Source organism: Sphaeramia orbicularis, chromosome 19 (genome assembly GCF_902148855.1).
Source record: "Sphaeramia orbicularis chromosome 19, fSphaOr1.1, whole genome shotgun sequence".
Lineage (NCBI taxonomy): Eukaryota > Metazoa > Chordata > Actinopteri > Kurtiformes > Apogonidae > Sphaeramia > Sphaeramia orbicularis.
The window spans coordinates 48,940,607-48,967,168 of record NC_043975.1 but is presented as its reverse complement, the minus strand read 5'-3'; the positions used below and the strand labels follow the sequence as shown (position 1 = coordinate 48,967,168).

The 26,562-nt window shown below is 39.1% G+C and overlaps 6 gene segments (V, D, J or C); all 6 read right to left on the bottom strand.

Moving 5' to 3' along the window:
* Positions 1-3,924: 3,924 nt before the first annotated feature.
* LOC115439484 (Ig kappa chain V region 3381-like) lies at positions 3,925-4,415 on the bottom strand. The segment is given in 2 exon segments: positions 3,925-4,256; positions 4,364-4,415. Coding segments are annotated over 2 exon segments (384 nt in total).
* A 4,405-nt stretch (positions 4,416-8,820) lies between these two features.
* LOC115439483 (immunoglobulin kappa variable 1D-12-like) lies at positions 8,821-9,503 on the bottom strand. The segment is given in 2 exon segments: positions 8,821-9,071; positions 9,325-9,503. Coding segments are annotated over 2 exon segments (303 nt in total).
* A 2,499-nt stretch (positions 9,504-12,002) lies between these two features.
* LOC115439581 (Ig kappa chain V region 3381-like) lies at positions 12,003-12,484 on the bottom strand. The segment is given in 2 exon segments: positions 12,003-12,325; positions 12,433-12,484. Coding segments are annotated over 2 exon segments (375 nt in total).
* A 4,711-nt stretch (positions 12,485-17,195) lies between these two features.
* On the bottom strand, positions 17,196-17,703 carry LOC115439573 (Ig kappa chain V region 3381-like). The segment is given in 2 exon segments: positions 17,196-17,544; positions 17,652-17,703. Coding segments are annotated over 2 exon segments (384 nt in total).
* Positions 17,704-21,338: 3,635 nt separating this feature from the next.
* Positions 21,339-21,712, bottom strand: LOC115439592 (Ig kappa chain V region 3381-like). The segment is given in 1 exon segment: positions 21,339-21,712. A coding segment is annotated over 1 exon segment (360 nt).
* A 2,497-nt stretch (positions 21,713-24,209) lies between these two features.
* On the bottom strand, positions 24,210-24,691 carry LOC115439580 (Ig kappa chain V region 3381-like). The segment is given in 2 exon segments: positions 24,210-24,532; positions 24,640-24,691. Coding segments are annotated over 2 exon segments (375 nt in total).
* Positions 24,692-26,562: the final 1,871 nt, after the last annotated feature.

Sequence of the window (26,562 nt, the reverse complement as noted above, 5' to 3'; positions counted from 1 at the left end):
CTTTAGTCCATGTGGGTCACTTCAGGACCTCTTCAGTGTATGTGGGTCACTTCAGGACCTCTTTAGTGCATGTGGGTCACTTCAGGACCTCTTTAGTGCATGTGGGTCACTTCAGGACCTCTTTAGTCCATGTGGGTCACTTCAGGGTCACATTCAGTTCAGACTCCAAACTGATAGAAGTCACATTTAATGTGAATCTGAACCAACACAAACAAATCAGATTTGACCCAAATGCACTGTGGGTGTTTTTTGTGTGTTTGTCCTGACGTTACCTCCCACAGTCAGATAGAGGGCGGGGCTCTGAGACGACGAGAAGCTGCGGTTATAAACGTCCACGTGATAAACACATGTGTAGTTCCCTCGGTGGGCGTAGCCCATGGAGGACAACAGGAAGTGGGCGGAGTGATTGACGGCCGGCAGGGTGAGGTTCAGGGGCTTCTCGGTGTCGGAGATCAGCCGGAAGGAGCCTCCTGGGTACTGCGGACGGACGGAGCAGGTGACGGTGAAGTCGGAGAACACCAGCACCCGGAACCCCTGCCGGTAGACCTCAAAGACCCCGTCAGACAGGGAGATGTTGGGCTGAGGCAGCAGATCTGTCCACACACAGAGACATGATTGGACCAAGCAACACACATGAGCACAAACAAGCAGTCAGAGAATCCATCCTCCTCAGAGACACAGATGGATCTGATCCACAGGAGTTTGGGATGGAATGAACACTGACCAATGAAAACATGAGGAATGGGTCATTTAGAGCACAGCTGACCTTCAAAGGCATTATGGGTAAAAAAGGAAACACATGTGGTGCTTTTACAGTCTCACATGTCAACATTTGGTCCTTTTGTCCTAAATGAGACTAATGGGAAATCTGTTTGTGTTTTCAGCCTCATCTGGTCCAAATGAAGACGTTCATTTGGGATCTGGACGTTCCAAAGGTCAAAGGTCAATATTTGACACATTTGAGCGAAAAAACAATGAACTGAGACAAAATAATCAACTGATGAAATGAACAGATTCATTCGATGGAACTTTAAACGTCAGAGTCAGAACCATCTGGTCACTGAGAATTCAGTTCAGACACAGTTTGTGTCCGTTTGTACCTGAACACACCACGACCACAGCAGAGGAGAGATTAAAGGAATCATACAGTCCAACACAGTCCCTCAGTCCAGATGTCAGCTTTACACAAGGAAATGAGACCCTCCACACAGGTCTGTCTGTAGAATCATCTGTTGTGTTGACTGAAACAGCTGATCCACAGTCCAGATACTGACACACAGCAGATCCAGACTTCAGGTCCCAGTCTTGATACTGGTCTCCTACTGGTCTCCACTGTCCCTGGTGTTGGATCTCTAAAGTACCAGCAAAGCGGCTCGGCTGTCCCACCAACCTGACCCCACCTGGATCAGAGCAGAGACACAAAGACATGAGTCACACAAACACACTGTCAGATGAAAGCCACGCCCCCTTGTTACCTGTAAAAGTCTGTCATATGAAAGCCACGCCCCTTTGGTACCTGTACAGGTGAGTCCTGCAGCTGTTCCAGGTGAGCAGGTCTTCCCAGCTGAGCTGGACCTCCTACAGTCCAGGACCACAGACTCATTTCCTTCACACCGGAGCTCACTGGTCCAGACTGGAGCCTCCCCCTCTCCATAGAGCCCCCCCTGGAGGAGCCCAGGAGCCCCACAGCCCAGCTCCCTACAGACCACCTGGGTGTCGTTCAGGTCCAAATCCTCTTCACACACCGAGGACCAGGACCGGTTGGAGCGGACCTCCAGTCTGCCTGAACACAGACTGGAACCATGGACCAGTCTGACAGAGTCTGTGGACCCACAACAACACACACACGTTATAGTTAGAATCTTGACTTTTCTCCCCCACTGCCTGATCAACACTATTCATACATGATCAAACTGTTATTAGTCTGGTATGTGTCTGGTCTGTCAATCACTAAACTTCATGCCTTTGCTGATTTCAAAGTCTCACTGATGTTTAAACTGATGTAAATGAGAAGAGTTCAGACTTTAGTCCAAGTTTTACATCAGTTCATTGTCATGTTCCACCATAAACATATTAGTTTATCATATCAGTGACATTAAAAAAACTCAACTAAATCTACAAACAGATGCACAATTGAAAAATGTCTCAGTATCTTCTCATTGTGTCAGTTACACTTTGTAGTTTATGTTGGAATCATTTATAGTGATTTGCACAGTGATAATTGAAATCGACATGAAGGTGTGATTGTCGTCAGTTATTTATGTCACTGTTTGTTCTTAACTCTGTCATGTGTCTGTTTGTGTTTGACAGTAAATATGTTCACAACATTGAACAGAACCATGAATATTAGACATTTTCCATCATATACAGTCTGTCTTTGTTTCTAATACAGACGTTACCTATCGGCTTGAGTTTGACCTAAACTTGTGTTAATTTTCAGAGGTTATTTGGTTTTATATTTAACAGTTTACCATCAGGTTGTGTCAGTGAGAAAAGAACTGAATCACTGTTGTCTTTATGTTGGTTTCAATATAAATAGGTTTGAATGAATGTTAATGACAACACAGATTATTCTGATTTCATTGGTGACTTTCTCAAGAACACAGCACAGACTTGGTTGAACATGTTCTTTCAGTGCACTTTGCTGTATTTCAGCTCATATGAGGACTGTTTGTGCTGATTTCCAAGTTGAGTTTGTTTCCAGGAAGTGAAACCATGTGTGAGTGAGTGACTGGTGGAGCAGAAAAACCATCTGACACCAAGTCCTTCAAGGAGAAAATCCCCTCTCACATAGTCACTATGTCCAAGTATGGGATGTGTGATTGACAGCTGTGTGGTCCCTGTCCTCTAAGCTGATTGGTGTCTCCTAGGTGATGTCCGTCCCACCCTGACGGTGCTGCCCCCCTCACACACCAGTGTTCCCAGTACTGAGCCCACTCACTGGGGATCACCTACTGCTCTGACTCTGCTCATCAGCTCGCTCTGTCTCTCCAACTCTCTGGCTTTGTGTCATTTCAACACTTTGAACAGCAAACATTTTCAGGCTTCTCTCACTGCTGCAATATTGGTTCAGTGTTTGACCACAAATAAACGTCTGTACATCAAACCTGCTGTTTTTGTGGTCATTGTTACGTGGTGTTTTATTCACTTTTGGCTGATTTTGTCCAATAAAGGGTCAAATTAAATGCAGTATTTTTCTTCTCCTGTTAATAATAGGATTTCTTCCAATTACATAATGACTCTTTGTAAAGTGTTCTAACTCGGTCATTGCAGATTAATTTTTTAAAAAATCATTGTATTCATCAATAAAGGAATTGGATTTGTTTGGAAAGGATTTGTTCCAATTATACAATGAATGCTTTTTGTAAAGTTTTCTCTTGTGGTCACTGAAGGCTTGCACATTAATATTTTTATTCTATTTATCAATATTTGAAGCATTTTAATCGAAAACATAAAGTCTATCATTAAAACTTTTTCTTAAACAATCATGGTTCAATAGGTTTTCTCAAAATTTTCATAAAATACATTAAAAATACCTTTAACATATATTTAGAAATCTGGAATGAAGGGTAGAATATCATCAGTATAAAGTGATATAATATAATTTTCATCTTAATACGGCTGAAAATATTTACTTTATGTACTGAAGAAAATGACCATTAAGATAAATGAAAAGAAGTGAAAACAATCAAAGAAAAAAAAAGTTCAATAATCCTGTGAGGATTGAATCATTAATGTAAGATTTTTTTTTTTTTAAGTAGACCTCAAACTATTTCCAAACAATGATAATAAAGTGTTAAATAGTGTGATTTATCCCAGTTATGGATTGGATAGTGTTGATACCATCTAGTGTTTTAGCTTCAGTGCAGCTGTGGATCAGATCAGTTCCTCTGCAGCTGAAGGAGGTTTTTGTACGACGGTTTTTCACTGTGTGAACACATTGTGATTGTTGATCATGTGTTCACTCTGACAGTAATAAACTGCTGCATCTTCAGCCTGAACATCACTGATGGTCAGAGTGAAATGAGAGTTTGATCCACTGCCTGAAAAACGACTGGAAATCCCTGATTGTCGATAGGTGGCAGCAAAAATGAGAGGTTTAGGAGTTTCTCCATCTCTCTGTTGGTACCAGGATAAAAGAATGTAGTTGCTCCAAACACGAACATCCTGACTGGTGGTACATGTGATGGTGGTGGAGGCTCCCAGATCAGAGCTCACTGCTCCAGGCTGAGTCACTGTGACCTGGCCTCTGGACTCTGAGGATACAGAGACACAAACATAAAGCAGCGTCATGGTTTTGTCTTCTTCATCTCAGAGGGACGGATGTTCATAGAGGAGAGGAGTTGGATTGTCTGGACTTTACCTGTGAAGCAGCAGCAGAGGAGAGTCCAGATGAGGACGGAGACCAAAGTCATGCTTTTGATGAGGAGGATTTGTGTGTGTTGTGTTGTGATGAAGGACAGCTGTCAGTCATCCACAGTTCCAGTGTCAGGACTATAAACTCTCCCAGAGCACTGGAGCATGGTGCTGCTGATGCAAAGTCACTGTATGGAAATCAGGACTCACTCCAACAGGGACCTGGATTAACTCTAATCATCAATCACCTCAATGGATCAATCACTTTATTTGAGTATCGATTGGGAATATGTGGGAGTTGATTTTACATCATAATCAGTTCAACGCTGTACAGGTTCAGAAAGATTCATTTGACAATTAATGTTTAAAAAAACTAAATATTCCGATGAGGCAGTTCTTTTGTTGTAATTCCACATGGTGGGTAAATATGTTTGAAATGTTTGTAGTTTGTTAATATTTCAGGTATTTGAAGGTTCAGTGTCTGCTCACAGACTGATGTTCATTCTTTGTCAGATACAATCAAAATGTGAAATTTAATTTTTCTCTGAGTATTTTCATTCAGTGAACAAATGTTCTCTATCAGTAACACAACCTGTTCCACAAACTGAGTATGAGGAGTGAAAATCCTCTGATGTTAATACTGATTTCATCTACATGTTGCATTAATGGGTCTGATTTACAAACTTCTACAACTGTTGGATTATTAAACTGTTTTGCAGCAATTAATATTTATATTCATCAAACATCAGTATTTTATGTTTATGATGTAACGTTGAGTTTGAGTGACTATTTTTATCTTTGTATCTTTGGTCCTGAAACTTGTCTGTTGTCATAGTTCAGCAGTGATGCCTGACCGTTGCCATGGTTACTGAACTCCGAGGGGAAAATGAAACTGAGCAGTACATAGTAATTTAAGGTCTTTAATATTATTAGTAAATCGACATATGGGAATTCTGTTTCATGAACCTCAAAACTGGATAAACTTTGGTGTTTTAAGATACAAAAGTATAATTATAGTGTCAGTGTGATTTGATAATCCTGCTGTAACATTAAAATCCAATCAATCTGGTACAAACTGCTTTGAAAATTATCACCAGAAAAACAGAAAACATTCAGGCTGAACAATGAACACATGTAGAAAAGAGGAATTCTATTTGATCCAACCCACAGTCTGTATTTACAATATATATTATAATACTATATTATATATATATATATACTATATTATATGTGTACTATATTATAATACTAATAATATATACATCTATCAGAAGAACAAAGAAATGAACTGTTCAGTTTTATAACTTCTTTGTAGAATTTCTGTATCTTCACTTAAGGTTCATTAATTTTCATGATGCGGTTGAAGTGTTAGAGGCACCAAATTCAGTCAGTAAATGATAAACTCCATCGAATGTTTGTAACTTAAGATTTACATTACAGATTAATTGAAAGTGTATTTTTTTTGTGTAAGAAATAATCAAGTATCATCAGCATAAAGAAGATTTTATGGTCTAAGAACTAAGATGACACCTGTCAGGAATAATGAAAACATTTATTTTAGTGTTAGAAAATCTTTATTACTGTTAGTAGTAATTGTAATAAAGATTTTTATTACTACTAACAGAATCACTTCACCAAGTTTCACACTGCACCAGGGGACCAGACAAGGATGCCCACTCTCACCCTCCCTCTTTGCTATTTTCATCAAACCCCTCGCAGCAGCAATACGCCAAAACAACATAATTCAAGGAATACAGGTTATGGACACGCAACACAAAATCAGCTTATATGCAGATGATTTACTACTGTACCAACAGAATCCACGTACATCCCTCCAAGAAACCTTCAATATCATCAACAAATTCTCAGAAATCTCTCATTATACCATTAACTGGAAAAAAATCAACAATTTTACCCCTCTCTGATGATGGTTGGGATTCTGGAACTCATAATTCTTCACTCCCCTACAAACAGGCAACATTAAATATCTGGGCATTAATATTTCCTCCAGACTGTCAGAGCTTTTTAATCTCAATTACACCCCCCTCCTAAAAAAAATTAAAGACAACCATAAATGCTGGACAAAATTCCCAGTCACACTCATTGGAAGAATTGCGACAGTAAAAATGAAAACTTTACCTCAGATTAACTACCTCTTCTCTATGATCCCTACCACTCCCACAGACAATGGGCTCAGAACACTTAACACAATAACAACACAATTCTATTGGAAAAATAAAAAACACAGAATTTCACTATCAACTCTGCAAAATAAAAAAAACACATAGTGGACTCGAGGCACCAAACTTTCTACACTATTTCCTTGCCAATCAACTCCAGTATTTAGCTAAATGGATTCACAAACAGAACCAGTTACCCTTGGCTTGAAATAGAACAGTATCAGTGTAAAAACATTTCCATTGCAGATCTACCCTTCCTCCCACAATCTATTAGTAAATCTAACATCTGTAAGATTAACACTATTTCCACAACCCTGACAGCCTGGTGGAAAATAAATCGAAACACAAAGTCATCACTAGCACCAAATAAGTTCACCCCACTCTGGCACAACCCAACTTTCACTCTACAAAATAAACCCATTCACTTCTCCACATGGGAAACAAAGGGAATCACACACCTCCGCCACTTATTTCTCAACAATCAGTTCATGCCATTCAACACAGTTATTCAGACCTACGGGGTTGGGAGAGATCAGTTTCTTCAATATCAACAGCTTAAACTAAGAATTAAAGAAAAAGTTAACTCAAGCAATAACACAGTGCAGCCATCCCAGTTAACCAAAGAAATCTTCCAAATCAGTAGTCCTAAGAAACTAACATCCAAACTGTATTCACTCATATCCACCTTAAATAGTACAATAACACTCTCAACAAGCAAGTGGGAAAAAGACCTGGCCCTCTTTCCCAACCCCGATTTCTTGGAACAAATCTGTAAAAACACTTTTTCCATGACCACTAACACCAACCTACAGCTAATACAATATAAAACCATTCACAGAACTCACATCACTCAAAACAAAATGTTTAAAATGGGACTGGCCGATTCAGGTATCTGTTCACATTGCACATCAGGGAGCACAGACGACTACTTTCACACCATCTTGCTATGCCCACCAGTACACAACCTTTGGATAAAGGTCACTGAAACACTATCCACCATCTGAGTTCCAGAATCCCAGCATCAGCACCACTCTGTCTTCTTTGCGATATATCCCATGTACACCTCCCATCCAGATTCAAAAACGTATTACTCATTTCTCTAGCTGTCACCAAAAAAGTAATCCTACAAAACTGGAAATCCAAGAATACATGTCATATCACTCACTGGACTAACCTCATGGCTGAATATATTTCAATGGAAAAAAATAATGCTTTTCAGAAGAAGCATATGTCAGCCTTTGAGAACAACTGGAACCCATTCATAACTTTCTTAAAGCAAACATAGCCGAAAACTGCATATATCATCAGAACAGAACACATACCCCCTTGCCCCTTTAACCCCCCCAACACCCACTTTCTATCTCAGCATTTAACTTCCACACCTCACCCCTACTCATCATTAACATAAATATACACACACACCACACTTACAACAATGCGATACATCTGATCGACAGTAGCTTCAATAAGAGTGACCACTTAATTTGTCTGTCCATTTATTTTGTCTTATTTCTGTCCTATCTTACTGTCCTGTCTCATGTCTGTTTTGTCCCACTGTCTTGTCTTATGTTCGTTCTGTCCCACTGTCGTGTGTCAATGCGCCACTTTGTTAAGTCTCGTCCCTGTGCACTTTTGTTTATATGAACCCCTCCCTCTATGTACATATATACTAGCAAGGAATGTAGGTCAATAGGAGTATAAACTTGAAATTGTTACTGGTCACTTCTTAAGTATAAGCTGTAATTAATAATAAAGTTGTCCCCCAAAGAGGGGGGGTGGTGGCGGGTCAAAAAAAAAAAGAAAGAAAATCTTTATTACTTAAAAGAAGCAGCATTTCTGAACATTTTTGTTAGAATCAAATTTACCTGTAGGTTCTCATAGTGAGAGTGAAGGATGGGATTGTATAAATATATTTGTTCTTGAATGCCTGAAGAGAACTTTTTCATTTTCTTGCCATTAATGTAGTTAAAATGTAAATGTGAATTTGGTGAAAGACATACTGGTTTATAAAAGAATCCTAAAACTGTTCTATTACTGATAACTTTATTCAAACCAGTGGAGAATATGAGATTATAATGTATAAGAGGATGTCATCTGCAAACAAACTGATTTCACAACAATATGAAGAAAAATGTGTTTGAAATCTTGGTGTTAGTGTGAGTTGAATGTGAGCACAAAACCATATAAATAGTCTGATCTATCGTTGTACAGACTGTGTTCATTGAACTGTATCAGTCAGTTCAGTTTGTGTTCAGTCTGAAGGAGGTTTTTGTACGACGGTTTTTCACTGTGTGAATGGGAAGCTGTTACACTGCTGACAGTAATAAACTCCTGCATCTTCAACCTGAACATCAGTGATGGTCAGAGTGAAATCAGTTCCAGATCCACTTCCACTGAAACGACTGGAAATACCAGACTGAAGACTTGTAGAGTAATAAATAAGAAGCTTTGGAGATTCTGCTTCTTTTTGAAGGTACCAGTGCAGATATGTACTAATGCCTGTACTGGATTTACATCTGATGGAAACAGTGTTTCCTGGAACAACAGACTGAGCTTTGTGTTTTTCAGGTTCATCAGGAGATATTATCCTGACTCAGACTCCCAAAGACCAAACCAGTTTCAGACACACATCCATTTGTGTAAAGATGCTGAACATGAAACAGAAGAGTGTCATTTGTTGAAGACAGAGGACAGATGGAAGAAGGTGGACGTTTCCAGTGTTTGTCCATCCCAGCAGAACATCATTGTGGTGAAGCTGGTGGCATCCTGAAGCACAAGAGAGTCTCACCCTGAACAAGGAGCCCCAGGGTGGCCAGCAGGAACATGAGGGACATCATCATTGTGTTGTTGGTGTGTCAGTGGCTGTGAAAGGCCTGGACACACACTGATCAACACTGGCCTCTTAACGGCTGGAGCACAGAGGACGGACACATATGCAAACACACAGAGTCAGTCAGCTGGAGCTGATCTGCAACACATCATCAGGTTCATGACAGAGCTCACACCAATCACTGCTTCACTTATTACACACACACACACACACACACACACACCTACACACACACACACACACACACACACACACACACACACACACACACACAAGGATCAGTCTGGTTTTTTCACCATTTGTCTTTCAGTGTTTCTAAATGTTCATCCATTAAACTGGGACAACAACATCCTTCATTTTGGATCATTACCATTGAATTACAGAGCTTCACTGGGACTCCTTCTGTAAATGGAACTCTACAGTTGGTTTGAACGTCTGTGTCAGAGGTTTTACTGAAAAAAGTTCTCATTTTTCTTTTGAAAGACAGGGATTTTTCTTCAAATAAACATCATAATTTAAGTTGTAAAACACATCCTGTCATTTAACAGACACACGCAAGAAAAATAAATATATGACAAAATAAATGACAGTAATGATGACTGTAATTTCTTTTCACTGACCCTTGAATCTTCCATGGTTCTGTTTTAAATGTTTTTTTTCAACTGGTGCACTGAAGCCTTTTTACAATTAAAGGTGGGGTCCGAGGTGTTTTCCTGGAGCATTTTTTCCTATATTGCTTAAAATCCCCTTCACACACCGATTACATCTAATTAATTAAAAGCTCTAACACAAAAATAAAAAAATTAGTCACCTGTGGAACGGACAGGACTGAAAAAAACACCATCCAATCATTTTGAGCACCCACTCGAAATGATTGAACAGTGATATGTTGATCAAACTCAACTGCCATATGTCCCTCCCCCCCCCCGTGGGTACCCCTCTTCGAACATGAATCGTGTGTTCTCAGAGGCTGGAAGCACTTGTACAGGAAACGAAGCTAGAGCAGAGTTTGGCTATATTAGTTCTATTAGGATGGAAAGTTCACCGGCAAACTGTTTTGTCACTAACATAAATCAGTAGGAAATGTGACGTTAGTCACATAGGTCTGAACTGGGGCTGGTTTGTGAGAGCGGGGGTGTTAGAGGAGACTGAATGAGGTATGCATGGATCCGTGAGCCGGAGCTTGAGTCGGGTCAGAGCCTGAGCCGGGGCCGTACGAGGCCAGAGCCTCAGGTGGCGAATTGTTGCCGTGCAGCGCTCATGAACGCTCGGGAACAAGCACTGCACATGCCATTACTCTGGAGGCGTGGCTTCAGAGGGACGTCTGAAGAAAGGGGTTTGGACTTTTGAATTAACTATTTTCAAAACGTAGCTGCTTGAACCGTTTTTCTAAGATCTCAGACCCCACCTTTAAATGTCACTAAAACCAACAACATGTGCAGTGATTTTAGACCACACCTCCTGAACCTGTAAATATCAAAATCAATGGTGAGGCTGTTGAAATTATAGAGTCCTATAAGTATTTGAGGACCATAACTGATGACAAACTGTCATTCAACAATAACACTGACATGTTGGTGAACAGAAGTCAACAGCGTCTGTTTGACCTGAGGAAACCAGTTCAGTTCCAGGTGGACAGACCTCTGATGACTATGGATTATAGATCTTTTATTGAGTCTATTCTTACATTTTCTCTCATTTGTTGGTTTGCATCAGAAATAAATAAATAAATAAAAAACATTAACCAGGATAAAACCAATCAGGAGTAAAATCATTGGTCCTCAGCAAAAATCTGTCATTCAAACTGTCCAATAACCAGGTGTCAAAGAAGGACAAATCCATGATGTCTGACAGCGCTCACCCTCTGCACTCTGAATTTCAGTTCCTGACTCAGACAAACTTCAGCCAAAACAAACAGATACACATTCTCCTTCATCCCCTCAGTCATCTGTATAATAACTGTGTACAGCACAGGTAGCATTAGCATTAGTTTACATTGGATTAAAGCACCTGTTTTTATTGCACCAACTATTTTTATGTGAGTGTCTTCCTCTGTCTCACATTGTTATTGTTGTTGTTTTAATTAGTACTGCGACAGAAACAATTTCCTCCCAGGGAAAATCAAAGGTCTTGAATCTTGAATCTTTTCTATTGAAATAAGAGGTCGAGTCTTTACGGGATGGTTAAAAAGTCTTTGGTGATGAATTTTGTCATTTTGTTCAAAGGGTGATTTAGTAAATATTCCTGTGGATGTTTTTGCCTTTTTTCAGTTAGATTTGGATGTTTTTACTGTAAATTTAAAACAGTCAGTTTTGTTAATTACAATATTAACACATTTTTGTATCAACAAATGGACGTGATATTTAAGAAAAGAGTAGAATGTCATCTTAAAAAGAGATAGAACAAAAGGTTGGTAAATTATAAACACATTTATTTAATCTTATACTTTGGAAGAACACACATATCTGTGTAATGATGTAGTGTCTCATAAAAATACTTTTTTTATTGTGTTTTGTTGTAAATAAAAAAAAGTTGTCTGTGTTCATTGAACTGTGTGAGTCTGTGCAGTATCTTCCAGCTGCAGCCGTCAGTTCAGTTTCTGTTTAGTGTGAAGGAGGTTTTTGTACGATGGTTTTTCACTGTGTGAACACCCAGAGGCTGTTGATCTGGTGTAAACTCTGACAGTAATAAACTGCTGCATCTTCAGCCTGAACATCACTGATGGTCAGAGTGAAATGAGAGTTTGATCCACTGCCTGAAAAACGACTGGAAATCCCTGATTGTAGAGTGGTGGCATAGTAAATGAGAAGTTTAGGAGTTTCTCCATCTCTCTGTTGGTACCAGGCTAAATAGTTAGAGCCATAAACATCCTGACTGGTGGTACATGTGATGGTGGTGGAGGCTCCCAGATCAGAGCTCACTGCTCCAGGCTGAGTCACTGTGACCTGGCCTCTGGACTCTGAGGATACAGAGACACAAACATAAAGCAGCGTCATGGTTTTGTCTTCTTCATCTCAGAGGGACGGATGTTCATAGAGGAGAGGAGTTGGATTGTCTGGACTTTACCTGTGAAGCAGCAGCAGAGGAGAGTCCAGATGAGGACGGAGACCAAAGTCATGCTTTTGATGAGGAGGATTTGTGTGTGTTGTGTTGTGATGAAGGACAGCTGTCAGTCATCCACAGTTCCAGTGTCAGGACTATAAACTCTCCCAGAGCACTGGAGCATGGTGCTGCTGATGCAAAGTCACTGTATGGAAATCAGGACTCACTCCAACAGGTACTCTGATTACTCTACATCAGTGATTCTCAACTAACAGCCTGGGAGCCACATCCGGCCCCCAGAGCTTTCTGTCCAACCCACAGAATATGACTGAACTCAGGAATAGCTCAGTCAAGACGAAAAACTGTTTCTAGATTTTTTAGTCAAATAAAACAAATGCCCTCTGAAAAAAAAAATTGTACGGTCGCGTGCCTTCAATCAAACATGATGATAAAGTTGTTGTTCTCATTTCGCATTTCTTTTATATTTCCACTTGGTCATTTTATCTATTGTCCTTCTTTCCCTTCTTGGGCGTGTTTCCCCATTCAACAGCCCAGTTGTGGCATCTCAGTCACAACCATGAATATAACAGAGAAGAGCATGGGAAGTGCTAACCTTGTACATCAGCGAATTTATATGAATGGAAAATACAAGAGACAGATGTGAATACATCATCAAATTAAAACAGCCTGTAGTTCAATAAATGGATGCAAAGAAAAGCAAAACCAAGAAAACCACACTGACATACTCACATTTGATTAGTGGAAGAAGTTACATTTCCCGTCTAACACTATTTTTTTATCATCACCTTTAACAGCTGTTTGGCTCATGTGCAGTCAGTCCTCCAAAGACTGGTTCCACAGTCGGTTCCTTTCATGCATTTTTGAGAATGAAGCTTCACGGGTGTATGTGGATCCAAACATGGTGAGCAGATACATGGCCAATGTTTTCAGTGTGTCATAGTCTTGGGGCCAAACCACCCAAAAGGCGCTCCAGCTTTCAGCACCATGGACAGCAGCCTTCATGTCACCAGTGGAATATCCTCCTCGTCCACAGGCAAAGGCAAACTGACATGGATTTGGTTTGTGTGACAGTATGTTTGACAGGTGGTCATAGACACTGCATTCATCTACACAATACTGATGTTAGGGCCACTGGTCTGTAGTCCTTCAGGTCCTTCACAGTAGTCCTTCTGGGGGATTGGGATTATGGTGGATTCACACACTGTTCATCAACACCAACGGTGTGGAGGGGGGACTAGGAGGTCCACAGGTCCACATTGTTGGTGTGCTGTGGTCATTGAACTAGGTGAAGAAACTGTTTAGCTGCACTGCAAAGTGACCTCAAAGGTCTTCATAGTCTGAACAAATACAACATCCTGTTCACTGAGCCTGGGCTGAAGTAAAAAGAACATGTTTAACCTTTATGTAACCAAGGTTTACAGAGTAATGCTTAAAAACAGTTCTGACATTCTTGAAATAATGTGGAATTTAATAAACTTCAACACATTTAGTTTATAGATTGATATTTTATTTTCCCACTTAATTAAACACATTAAGTAATACACTTAAAAGAAACAGAAATATGCAAAAGAATACCCATTTAAGTAACAGAAAAAGACCTGCATAGCTGTTTAGATTAGAAATTAGTATAATTTAAGTTAGAGCTCCCTCTACAGGCTGTAGAGGGTATGAAAGAGGAAGCGGAAGTAACCAGAAATTCATCAGTAGAAGAAGAACGAGACAGCGGGAAAGGAAACATGCATTCAGCCGTGAAAAAAGATAAAAATGTCGTTTAAGACGGAGATTCTTGAGTTACTTGATATAACTCGACAGATTGTAAGTGTTACATTTACAGTGAAATTGTATTTGAGTGAGTAGATCAGTTTGTTTCAACTACGGACACTTTATGTGTTTCTTAAAAGAGTGCTAGCCGGAACAAGTGGATAGAGACAGAAGGTCAGCCGCACGCTGACTGGCTGACCAAGCCATGTGACTGTACGCTTCAAGATAGATTTCCTCTGAATAAGAAGTTTGACTGACAAAATCGGAGATTATTTAAAACCACAAGAAAAGTTTTAAAGAAAAACCTGAGGGTGTTTCCACAACTGGATCGACTGGAGCCGTTGTTCCAGAACAGGTCTTTGGCTCGGTTCCACTGTTCATATGTGAAAGCAGTAATTGCACTCCGTTCTGGTACTAAACAACCGAGCTGAGACTGCTTTGAAGAGGTGGTCTGAGCTGAGACTGCTTTGAAGAGGTGGACTGAGCTGAGACCACTTTGCAGAGGTGGTGTGAGCGTGGCTGCAGTCACACATTAGTTTGTTTCCAGTGTGAACATGAGCCCAGTGATAGAAACAGACAACTGCAGTTTTCTTCCACTCTGTGTCACCTGTATGTTCGCTGTGTGATCGGGGGTGCGTGCAGGTCCAATAGATGAGTTTCAGTGTTTTCTAACAACAGTGACGTCATTAAGACGTGCGCACAACTCGGAGGTAAAAACAAGAGTTCCAGCTCCAGCTGTTCACATCAGCCGTGTACACCTCCAGGCTCTGCCCTGGAACTGGTGAACGAGCCGATATGTTAGCTCTAAAACGGTCCATTAACTGTCTGTGTCCAAAAGCCCCTCCCATCTTCTCTTTCACGGCCGCATAATTTGACTTGACCACATCAGGAAGGCTGTCCCATAGTTAAAGCAGACTGTCACAGACAGGTGGGCAGTATTCTCACCAGCTCCAGCTGAACTCAGTGGTGTTGCCCGCCGTAGCTCCGCCCACTTCCATCTGCCTCACCCAGCTGTGGAAACTCAAAGGGAGCAGGTAGATCCACAATCACTCTGTCTCTGTAGGTGATAGTCCAGGGGAAGTCCTCCTGTAGGTTTAAAGGGGTCTGCATCACCGTACCACATGATGACAATTCTTTTTTTCCACGCCGCTAAGCGCAACAGGCACGCAGGCTAACTATACTGAGAAGCTACACCAACCGTGGTAATAACTATAAACAGTGATCGGCAGAACAGAACCACCGCTGACACCAATGGAACCCAGCGGTCTGTGTGCAGAACTTATAACTGGTGAAAGCTGAGGAACAAACAGCACACAGGAGTTTAGCAGGTCCATCCACAGGTACAGGTTTTATTCCACCACGTTTTCTTTTTTTTCCACATTTTCCTTTAACACGCTGCGAACTCAGCGTGACTTCTGCCTCCAAGATGTGCACGCAGCAAGACTTAATGTATGCATACGTCACATGAAACTTCTCTGTAGTAGATGTCTAATAATACCACGGAGCATGGATGTTAGACCATGGATGTCCATTTGAATATTCATGTCCGTGTGGGCTACCATGGATCACATCAGGTCACCACCACAACTTCTACATGAAAAACCGACTGGGGAAAAAAAACCTGTTTATCCAGGTTGAGATGAGAAAATTAAGAAACCACGCAAATAAACTAGCTAAATGTAGTCGGAGCATTAGTTTCAATCCAAAGAGTCCGTGGGGACAGTTTTCTTTCGTTTCACTGTCTGACTCAACTGGACCACCTACACATATAAACAGTATGGAAGCATTTAGTCATGTGGATCAGTCAACTAATCAGCATGCGGCTGACCTTCTGTCTCTATCCGCTTGTCTAGCCGGAGAGATCTAGCCTGATTAAAAGACTGATTTATATTCAAGTTGTTTCAGTTTTCGTTGAGTTTTACCAGAAGGTTTTTGTTGAAGACTACTCTTTCCCAGTTCGGTACCTGCTACACAAACTTATTTCATCAAACTCAATGTTTTGTTGGATGTCTCCAACACATGCTACGAAGAAGACAAAATGGCGCCACCTGAAGAGTGATGAGATCTACACAGAGGATCAGCTGACTGGATGAGGACGGGACACTTTTCTCTGTTCTACTCTTTAGGGATAAGTACATATCTTTTTTCAGTTTCTTGGATAAGGAACAGAACTGTTTTGAAAGACGGTGATCAAAACTGTGACCTAACAAACTGAATATTTGAGTTTTGTTTGAAAAGCATATATATATAAAGTGTGAACTGTTTGCATTTCATGTTTAAATTAGAAATATTGTTTCATACTCATGGTGATGTGGAGTATATGTGAATTTTGAGTTGTTTCTTAACTGAGTTTTATCAGAAAACTTAGATTTAACTAAAATTATATATTCTATTAGCTGCTCAGAATAGGACGTTAAAAGTAGTTATTTTCTTTTCTTTAAATGAACACCAAAGTAGAGGAAAATAAGATTTAATATGAGACCTAAACTAGAAATAAATAGGAAACAAATAGGACTAAAAGAGTGTGTTTAAAGAAACATAAGTATTGAAGGGAATGTTTTGATTTGTACTTTATTTCTTTGGTATTTATTTTATTTCTTTGTTTCTTCAATGAACTCATCTGAGCTGTGTACCTGTATACAACTTTTTTTTTTTTTTTTTTTTTTTACTACATCTTTAAAATCACCAAGACCAACTACTTGTGTGATTAGTGCCTCCTGAATAGCCCTAGATCTTCTGATGGCCTAGATCCTGTCTAGTTTTATGACATCCAGTTACACATATTCTGTATAGACAGACGTTTTATAAGTGTCCAACTGGACTCATTTATGAACACAGTCGTCTAATTCTGCGTTAGGGGAAAGAAAATGTCAAAGTGTCAAAACTGTGCAGATGTTTCAACAGTATTTATCATGTGAACTATTGTGTGTATTAGTGCTTGTTCATACCCTGTGTTCATTGAACTGAATCAGATCAGTTCAGTTTCTGTTCAGTCTGAAGGAGGTTTTTGTACGACGGTTTTTCACTGTGTGAACAAATATTGACTGTTGATATAGTGACGACTCTGACAGTAATAAACTGCTGCATCTTCAGCCTGAACATCACTGATGGTCAGAGTGAAATGAGAGTTTGATCCACTGCCTGAAAAACGACTGGAAATCCCTGATGCTCGACTGGTGGAAAAGTAAATGAGAAGTTTAGGAGTTTCTCCATCTCTCTGTCGGTACCAGGCTAGAAGATGGTAGTTGCTCCAAATCTCAACATCCTGACTGGTGGTACATGTGATGGTGGCGGAGGCTCCCAGATCAGAGCTCACTGCTCCAGGCTGAGTCACTGTGACCTGGCCTCTGGACTCTGAGGATACAGAGACACAAACATAAAGCAGCGTCATGGTTTTGTCTTCTTCATCTCAGAGGGACGGATGTTCATAGAGGAGAGGAGTTGGATTGTCTGGACTTTACCTGTGAAGCAGCAGCAGAGGAGAGTCCAGATGAGGACGGAGACCAAAGTCATGCTTTTGATGAGGAGGATTTGTGTGTGTTGTGTTGTGATGAAGGACAGCTGTCAGTCATCCACAGTTCCAGTGTCAGGACTATAAACTCTCCCAGAGCACTGGAGCATGGTGCTGCTGATGCAAAGTCACTGTATGGAAATCAGGACTCACTCCAACAGGTACTCTGATTACTCTACATGGATCAATACATTTACACTGGATTGATTAGGAATGTGTCAGGGAAAAGATTAGTGTTTTTTGTCTCTGAATGTTTCTTGTGTAAATGTCTGTTTTAGTTCTTTTTTCATTTGCACAGTTCAATTCACACTTAATTTCACATACATTTACAAACAGAATAAATGTGGAACTAAATCTATATTTGTATTGATTGTTGTGTTTGTGTTGTGATTCATTTTGTCCTGATGCTGCTGTGTTTTACAGATTCACACTGACTTTGTTGAGTTTGTTGTTTTCAGAGTCACAGAGCCGTGTCTTTACACTCAGAGGTTTTTGTACGACGACTCAACCACTTTGTATCACTGTGGTGGACGTTCGGTGGAGGAACCAGACTGGATGTTGGAAGTAAGTGCAAAATTCAACAAATTTCAATCATTTATCAGCAATATTTATTGTCTTAGATTGAATATTTTAGATGGAATATTTTCCTTTTTTTATAATGACTGTAGATCAACTTTAAATGTGATTGAACAGTAGGTGTTTGGTAACAGTTAGAAATATGCAAAATGACTCATTACTGTAGTTGTTGGTGTAAAGACAGGAACATAACTGAAATTTTAGATTAAAGGATAAATGGATAAAAGGTGTTTTTTTAAATGTGTAAAACTTTTCAGGTTGTATTTCATTCCGTGTCGTCGTCCTCAGTGCAGCTTTCCTAAACATTTCTTTCCATATCTATGTCTCACTGATGTTTAAACTGATGTAAATGAGAAGAGTTCAGACTTTAGTCCAAGTTTTACATCAGTTCATTGTCATGTTCCACCATAAACATATTAGTTTATCATATCAGTGACATTAAAAAAACTCAACTAAATCTACAAACAGATGCACAATTGAAAATTGTCTCAATATCTTCTCATTGTGTCAGTTACAGTTTGTAGTTTATGTTGGAATCATTTATAGTGATTTACACAGTGATAATTGAAATCGACATGAAGGTGTGATTGTCGTCAGTTATTTATGTCACTGTTTGTTCTTAACTCTGTCATGTGTCTGTTTTTGTTTGACAGTAAATATGTTCACAGCATTGAACAGAACCATGAATATTAGACATTTTCCATCATATACAGTCTGTCTTTGTTTCTAATACAGATGTTTCCTATCGCCTTGAGTTTGATCTGTTTTTAACGTCATGTTTCTCGTGAACAAATTCCACAAATATGTGATTTTTACAACTCAGCTCAGATTTTGTCCAAGACTAAACTTGTATTAATTTTCAGAGGTTATTTGGTTTTATATTTAACAGTTTATCATCAGGTTGTGTCAGTGATAAAAGAACTGAATCACTGTTGTCTTTATGTTGGTTTCAATATAAATAGGTTTGAATGAATGTTAATGACAACACAGATTATTCTGATTTCATTGGTGACTTTCTCTAACAGTTGAAAGAACACAGCACAGACTTGGTTGAACATGTTCTTTCAGTGCACTTTGCTGTATTTCAGCTCATATGAGGACTGTTTGTGCTGATTTCCAAGTTGAGTTTGTTTCCAGGAAGTGAAACCATGTGTGAGTGAGTGACTGGTGGAGCAGAAAAACCATCTGACACCAAGTCCTTCAAGGAGAAAATCCCCTCTCACATAGTCACTGTGTCCAAGTATGGGATGTGTGATTGACAGCTGTGTGGTCCCTGTCCTCTAAGCTGATTGGTGTCTCCTAGGTGATGTCCGTCCCACCCTGACGGTGCTGCCCCCCTCCACAGAGGAGCTGGAGCAGGGGAAGGCCACGCTCATGTGCCTGGCCAACAAGGGCTTCCCCTCAGACTGGAGTCTGTCCTGGAAGGTGAACGGCGGCAGCAGCATCAGCTGGGAGGAGAGCAGGAGCCCCGCGGTGCTGCAGAAGGACGGCCACTACAGCTGGAGCAGCACCCTGAGGCTCCCTGCAGACCAGTGGAGGAAGGTGAACTCTGTGACCTGTGAGGCCACCCAGGGCTCCCAGTCTGCACTCTCACACACACTGAGGACACACCAGTGTTCCCAGTACTGAGCCCACTCACTGGGGATCACCTACTGCTCTGACTCTGCTCATCAGCTCACTCTGTCTCTCCAACTCTCTGGCTTTGTGTCATTTCAACACTTTGAACAGCAAACATTTTCAGGCTTCTCTCACTGCTGCAATATTGGTTCAGTGTTTGACCACAAATAAACGTCTGGACATCAAACCTGGGGTTTTCATGTTTCTCGTTATGACGTGTTTTATTCCCTTTTTTGCTGATTTTGTCCAAAAAAGGGTCAAAAAATCAATCAGAATACTGGATTGGTCTTATTTTGTTAATGCTGGATGAAGTAATATGATTTTTTTCCAATTACATAATGACTCTTTGTGAAATGTTGTATTTTTATTTTTTCAGATTAATTAAAAACTAAATCATTATGTTCATCAATAAATTAAATATTTCAATAGACACCATTGATATTTTTTTCTAAGTCATATTTCAGTAGTTTTTCAGAATGTACTGTACCTAGTTCAAAAAAAGCTCAAGTCTTTTAAGCATATTTTACAAATCTGGAATAAGAGTAGAATATCATCAGCATAAAGTGATTGAACAATTTCCACTTGTAATAAAACTGGAAATATTTACATGTCGTGCTGAATAACTCAATCAGAAAGACAAGTAAAAATAAAGGAAAACAATCAAAGAAATCATGTTCAAATGTCCTGCAAAGTCTGCTGGAAAAGTAGGAAACTGTCTTGTTCTCTACGTTTTCAAATTCAGGCCTTTGTAAAGTCTCATTGTTTCATCAGCAGTAATGCTGTCATAATGCACTAACACCTATATTTGAAATCAAACACTGGTTCTGATTCTGGAGGTGTTAGGATCCAGTTATCCAGTCTGTAAATACTGGACAAATGAATAGGATTTGTTCCAATTACATAATGAATACTTGTAAAGTTGTCTACTGTGGCCACTGAAGACTGACAAATAAATATTTTTATTCTATTCATCAGTATTTTAAGCGTTTTAATAGAAAACATAAAGTCTATAATTATAACTTATTCTTAAACAATCATGGTTCAATAGTTTTTGTCAAAATTTATATAAAATACATTACAAATGCCTTAAACATATATTTAGAAATCTGGAATGAAGGGTAGAATATCATCAAAATAAAGTGATAGAATACAATTTTCATCTTAATAAGGCTGAAATTATTTACTTTATGTATTGAAGAACGTGACCATAAAGACAAATGAAAAGAAGTGAAAACAGCTGAAGAGATAAAGTTCAATAATCATGTAAGAATTGAATCATTAATGTAGGATTTTTGATGGAGAGCTCAAACTCTGTCCAAACTATGATATTAAAGTGTTAAATAGTGTGATTTATCCCAGTTATGGATTGGATAGTGTTGTTACATCTAGTGTTTTCAGTGCAGCTGTGGATCAGATCAGTTCCTCTGCAGCTGAAGGAGGTTTTTGTACGACGGTTTTTCACTGTGTGAACACATACTGACTGTTGATATAGTGTTCACTCTGACAGTAATAAACTGCTGCATCTTCAGCCTGAACATCACTGATGGTCAGAGTGAAATGAGAGTTTGATCCACTGCCTGAAAAACGACTGGAAATCCCTGATTGTCGAGTGGTGGCATAGTAAATTAGAAGTTTAGGAGTTTCTCCATCTCTCTGTTGGTACCAGGCTAAATAGTTAGAGCCATCAACATCCTGACTGGTGGTACATGTGATGGTGGTGGAGGCTCCCAGATCAGAGCTCACTGCTCCAGGCTGAGTCACTGTGACCTGGCCTCTGGACTCTGAGGATACAGAGACACAAACATAAAGCAGCGTCATGGTTTTGTCTTCATCTCAGAGGGACGGATGTTCATAGAGGAGAGGAGTTGGATTGTCTGGACTTTACCTGTGAAGCAGCAGCAGAGGAGAGTCCAGATGAGGACGGAGACCAAAGTCATGCTTTTGATGAGGAGGATTTGTGTGTGTTGTGTTGTGATGAAGGACAGCTGTCAGTCATCCACAGTTCCAGTGTCAGGACTATAAACTCTCCCAGAGCACTGGAGCATGGTGCTGCTGATGCAAAGTCACTGTATGGAAATCAGGACTCACTCCAACAGGGACCTGGATTAACTCTAATTATCAATAAATTCAATGGATCAATCACTTTATTTGAGTATTGACTGGGAATATGTGGGAGTTGATTTTACATCATAATCAGTTCAACACTGTACAGGTTCAGAAAGATTCATTTGACGATTAATGTTTAAAAAACAAAATATTCTATTGAGGAATTGTTTATATTGTAATTCCACATGGTGGGTAAATATGTTTCAGATGTTTGTAGTTTGTTAATATTTCAGGTATTTGAAGGTTCAGTGTCTGCTCACAGACTGATGTTCATTCTTTATCAGATACAATCAACATTTAACCTCAACATTTAGTCTGTACATGTTACTTATTGTAATGACTGAAGATGTGAAATTTAATATTTCTCAGAGTATTTTTATTCAGTGAACAAATGTTCTCTATCAGTAACACAACCTGTTCCACAAACTGAGTATGAGGAGTGAAAATCCTCTGATGTTAATACTGATTTCATCTACATGTTGGGTCTGATTTACAAACTTCTACAACTGTTTGATTATTAAACTGTTTTGCAGCGATTAATATTTATATTCATCAAACATCAGAGTTTTATATTAATGATGTAAAGTTGAGTTTGAGTGACTATTTTCATCTTTGTATCTTTGGTCCTGAAACCTGTCTGTTGTCACAGTTCAGCAGTGATGCTTGACCGTTGCCATGGTTACTGAGCTCCAAGGGGAAAACGACACACTGAGTAGTACATAGTAATTTAAGGTCTTTAATATTATTAGTAAATAGACATATGTGAATTCTGCTTCATGAACCTCAAAACTTGTTAAACTTTGGTGTTTTAAGATGCAAAAGTATAATTATAGTGGCAGTGTGATTTGATAATCCTGCTGTAACACTAAAATCCAATCAATCTGGTACAAACTGCTTTGAAAATTATCACCATGAAGACAGAAAACCTTCAGGCTGAACAATGAACATGTATGTAGAAAAGAAGAATTCTATTTGATCCAACCCACAGTCTGTATTTACAGTATAAATGATATAATAATAATATCTACATCCATTAGAAGAAGAAAGAAATTAACTGTTCAATGTGATGCAGTTTTATAACTTTTTTGAAGAGTTTCTGTATCTTCAGTTAAGATGCATTAATTATCATGATAGAGTTGCAGTGTTAGAGGCACCAAATTCAGTCAGTAAATGATAAACTCCATCTAATGTCTTTAACCTATGAGTTGTATTACAGATTAATTGGAAGTATATTGTTTTTGTGTAAGAAATAATTAAGTATCATCAGCATAAAGCTAATTATTTTGGTCCAAAAACTAAGTCGACACCTGTCAGTAATAATGAAAACATTTAGTTTAGTGTTAGGAAATCTTTATTACTAAAAAGAAGCAGCATTTTAGAAGATTTTTTAGGATCAAATTTACATGTAGTTTTTCATAGTGAGATTGAAGGATGGGATTGTATAAATATATTTCTCCTTGCTGAGAGTCTGAGTTCTTTTAAGTCCAGGTTAAAGACTCACCTGTTCACTGCTGCCTTTGACTAAAAGGCTTTTGACTTTTTAAATTTTATATTCTCTTTGAAACTCTGCACTGCAACTTTTACTTTAACGTGTGTGTTTTTATTTTTATTTTATTTTATTTTATTTTGATTTTATGTGTTGTTTTCTTACTCGCTGTTTTTAATCACCTTTTATATGTTTCTTTTATAATGTTTTAAACGTGTTTCTTTTTGTTTCTTTTATTTCAATGTCCTGTGTGAAGCACCTTGAATTGCCTTGTTGCTGAAATGTGCTATACAAATAAACTTGCCTTGCCTTGCCTTGCCTTGCCTTGCCTTGAATTTCTGAAGTGAACGTTTTAATTTTCTTGCCATTAATGGAGTTAAAATGTAAATAAGAATTTGGTGAAAGACCTACTGGTTTATAAAAGAATCCTAAAACTGTTCTATTACTGGTAACTTTATTCAAACCAGAGGAGAATATGGAATAATAATGTATAACAGGATGTCGTCGGCAAGCAAACTGATTTCATGACAATATGAAGAAAAATGTGTTTGAAATCTTGGTGTTAGTGTGAGTTGAATGTGAGCCTAAAACCATATAAATAGTCTGATCTATCGTTGTACAGACTGTGTTCATTGAACTGTGTGAGTCTGTGCAGTGTCTTCCAGCTGCAGCCGTCAGTTCAGTTTGTGTTCAGTCTGAAGGAGGTTTTTGTACGACGGTTTTTCACTGTGCAAACACCCACAGGCTGTTGATGTAATGTGCACTCTGACAGTAATAAACTGCTGCGTCTTCAGCCTGAACATCACTGATGGTCAGAGTGAAATGAGAGTTTGATCCACTGCCTGAAAAACGACTGGAAATCCCTGATTGTCGAGTGGTGGCATAGTAAATGAGAAGTTTAGGAGTTTCTCCATCTCTCTGTTGGTACCAGGCTAAATAGTTAGAGTTACGAACATTCTGACTGGTGGTACATGTGATGGTGGCGGAGGCTCCCAGATCAGAGCTCACTGCTCCAGGCTGAGTCACTGTGACCTGGCCTCTGGACTCTGAGGATACAGAGACACAAACATAAAGCAGCGTCATGGTTTTGTCTTCTTCATCTCAGAGGGACGGATGTTCATAGAGGAGAGGAGTTGGATTGTCTGGACTTTACCTGTGAAGCAGCAGCAGAGGAGAGTCCAGATGAGGACGGAGACCAAAGTCATGCTTTTGATGAGGAGGATTTGTGTGTGTTGTGTTGTGATGAAGGACAGCTGTCAGTCATCCACAGTTCCTGTGTCAGGACTATAAACTCTCCCAGAGCACTGGAGCATGGTGCTGCTGATGCAAAGTCACTGTATGGAAATCAGGACTCACTCCAACAGGTATTCTGATTACTCTACATGGATCAATACATTTACACTGGATTGATTAGGAATGTGTCAGGGATAAGATTAGTGTTTTTTTTCTCTGAATGTTTCTTGTGTAAATGTCTGTTTTAGTTCTTTTTTCATCTGCACAGTTCAATTCACACTTAATTTCACATACATTTACAAATGGAATAAATGTGGAACTAAATCTATATTTGTACTGATTGTTGTGTTTGTGTTGTGATTCATTTTGCCCTGATGCTGCTGTGTTTTACAGATTCACACTGACTTTGTTGAGTTTGTTGTTTTCAGAGTCACAGAGCCGTGTCTTTACACTCAGAGGTTTTTGTACGACGACTCAACCACTTTGTATCACTGTGGTGGACGTTCGGTGGAGGAACCAGACTGGATGTTGGAAGTAAGTCCAAAATTCAACAAATTTCAATCATTTATGTGCAATATTTATTCTGTTAGATTGAATATTTACCTTTTTTTATAATCACTGTAGATCAGCTTTAAATGTTATTAAACAGTAGGTGTTTGGTAACAGAAACATGTGAAATGACTCATTACTGTAGTTGTTGGTGTAAAGACAGTAACATAATTGATAGTTTGGATTAAAGGATAAATGGATAAAAGGTGTTTTTTTCATAAGTAAAACTTTGTAGGTTGTATTTTATTCCTGGTCGTCGTCCTCAGTGCAGCTTTCCTAAACATTTCTTTCCATATCTATGTCTCACTGATGTTTAAACTGATGTAAATGAGAAGAGTTCAGACTTTAGTCCAAGTTTTACATCAGTTCATTGTCATGTTCCACCATAAACATATTAGTTTATCATATCAGTGACATTAAAAAAAACTCAACTAAATCTACAAACAGATGCACAATTGAAAAATGTCTCAATATCTTCTCATTGTGTCAGTTACAGTTTGTAGTTTATGTTGGAATCATTTATAGTGATTTACACAGTGATAATTGAAATCGACATGAAGGTGTGATTGTCGTCAGTTATTTATGTCGCTGTTTGTTCTTAACTCTGTCATGTGTCTGTTTGTGTTTGACAGTAAATATGTTCACAGCATTGAACAGAACCATGAATATTAGACATTTTCCATCATATACAGTCTGTCTTTGTTTCTAATACAGATGTTTCCTATCGCCTTGAGTTTGATCTGTTTTTATCGTCATATTTCTTGTGAACAAATGAGACAAATATGTGATTTTTACAACTCAGCTCAGATTTTGTCCAAGACTAAACTTGTACTAATTTTCAGAGGTTATTTGGTTTTATATTTAACAGTTTATCATCAGGTTGTGTCAGTGATAAAAGAACTGAATCACTGTTGTCTTTATGTTGGTTTCAATATAAATAGGTTTGAATGAATGTTAATGACAACACAGATTATTCTGATTTCATTGGTGACTTTCTCTAACAGTTGAAAGAACACAGCACAGACTTGGTTGAACATGTTCTTTCAGTGCACTTTGCTGTATTTCAGCTCATATGAGGACTGTTTGTGCTGATTTCCAAGTTGAGTTTGTTTCCAGGAAGTGAAACCATGTGTGAGTGAGTGACTGGTGGAGCAGAAAAACCATCTGACACCAAGTCCTTCAAGGAGAAAATCCCCTCTCACATAGTCACTGTGTCCAAGTATGGGATGTGTGATTGACAGCTGTGTGGTCCCTGTCCTCTAAGCTGATTGGTGTCTCCTAGGTGATGTCCGTC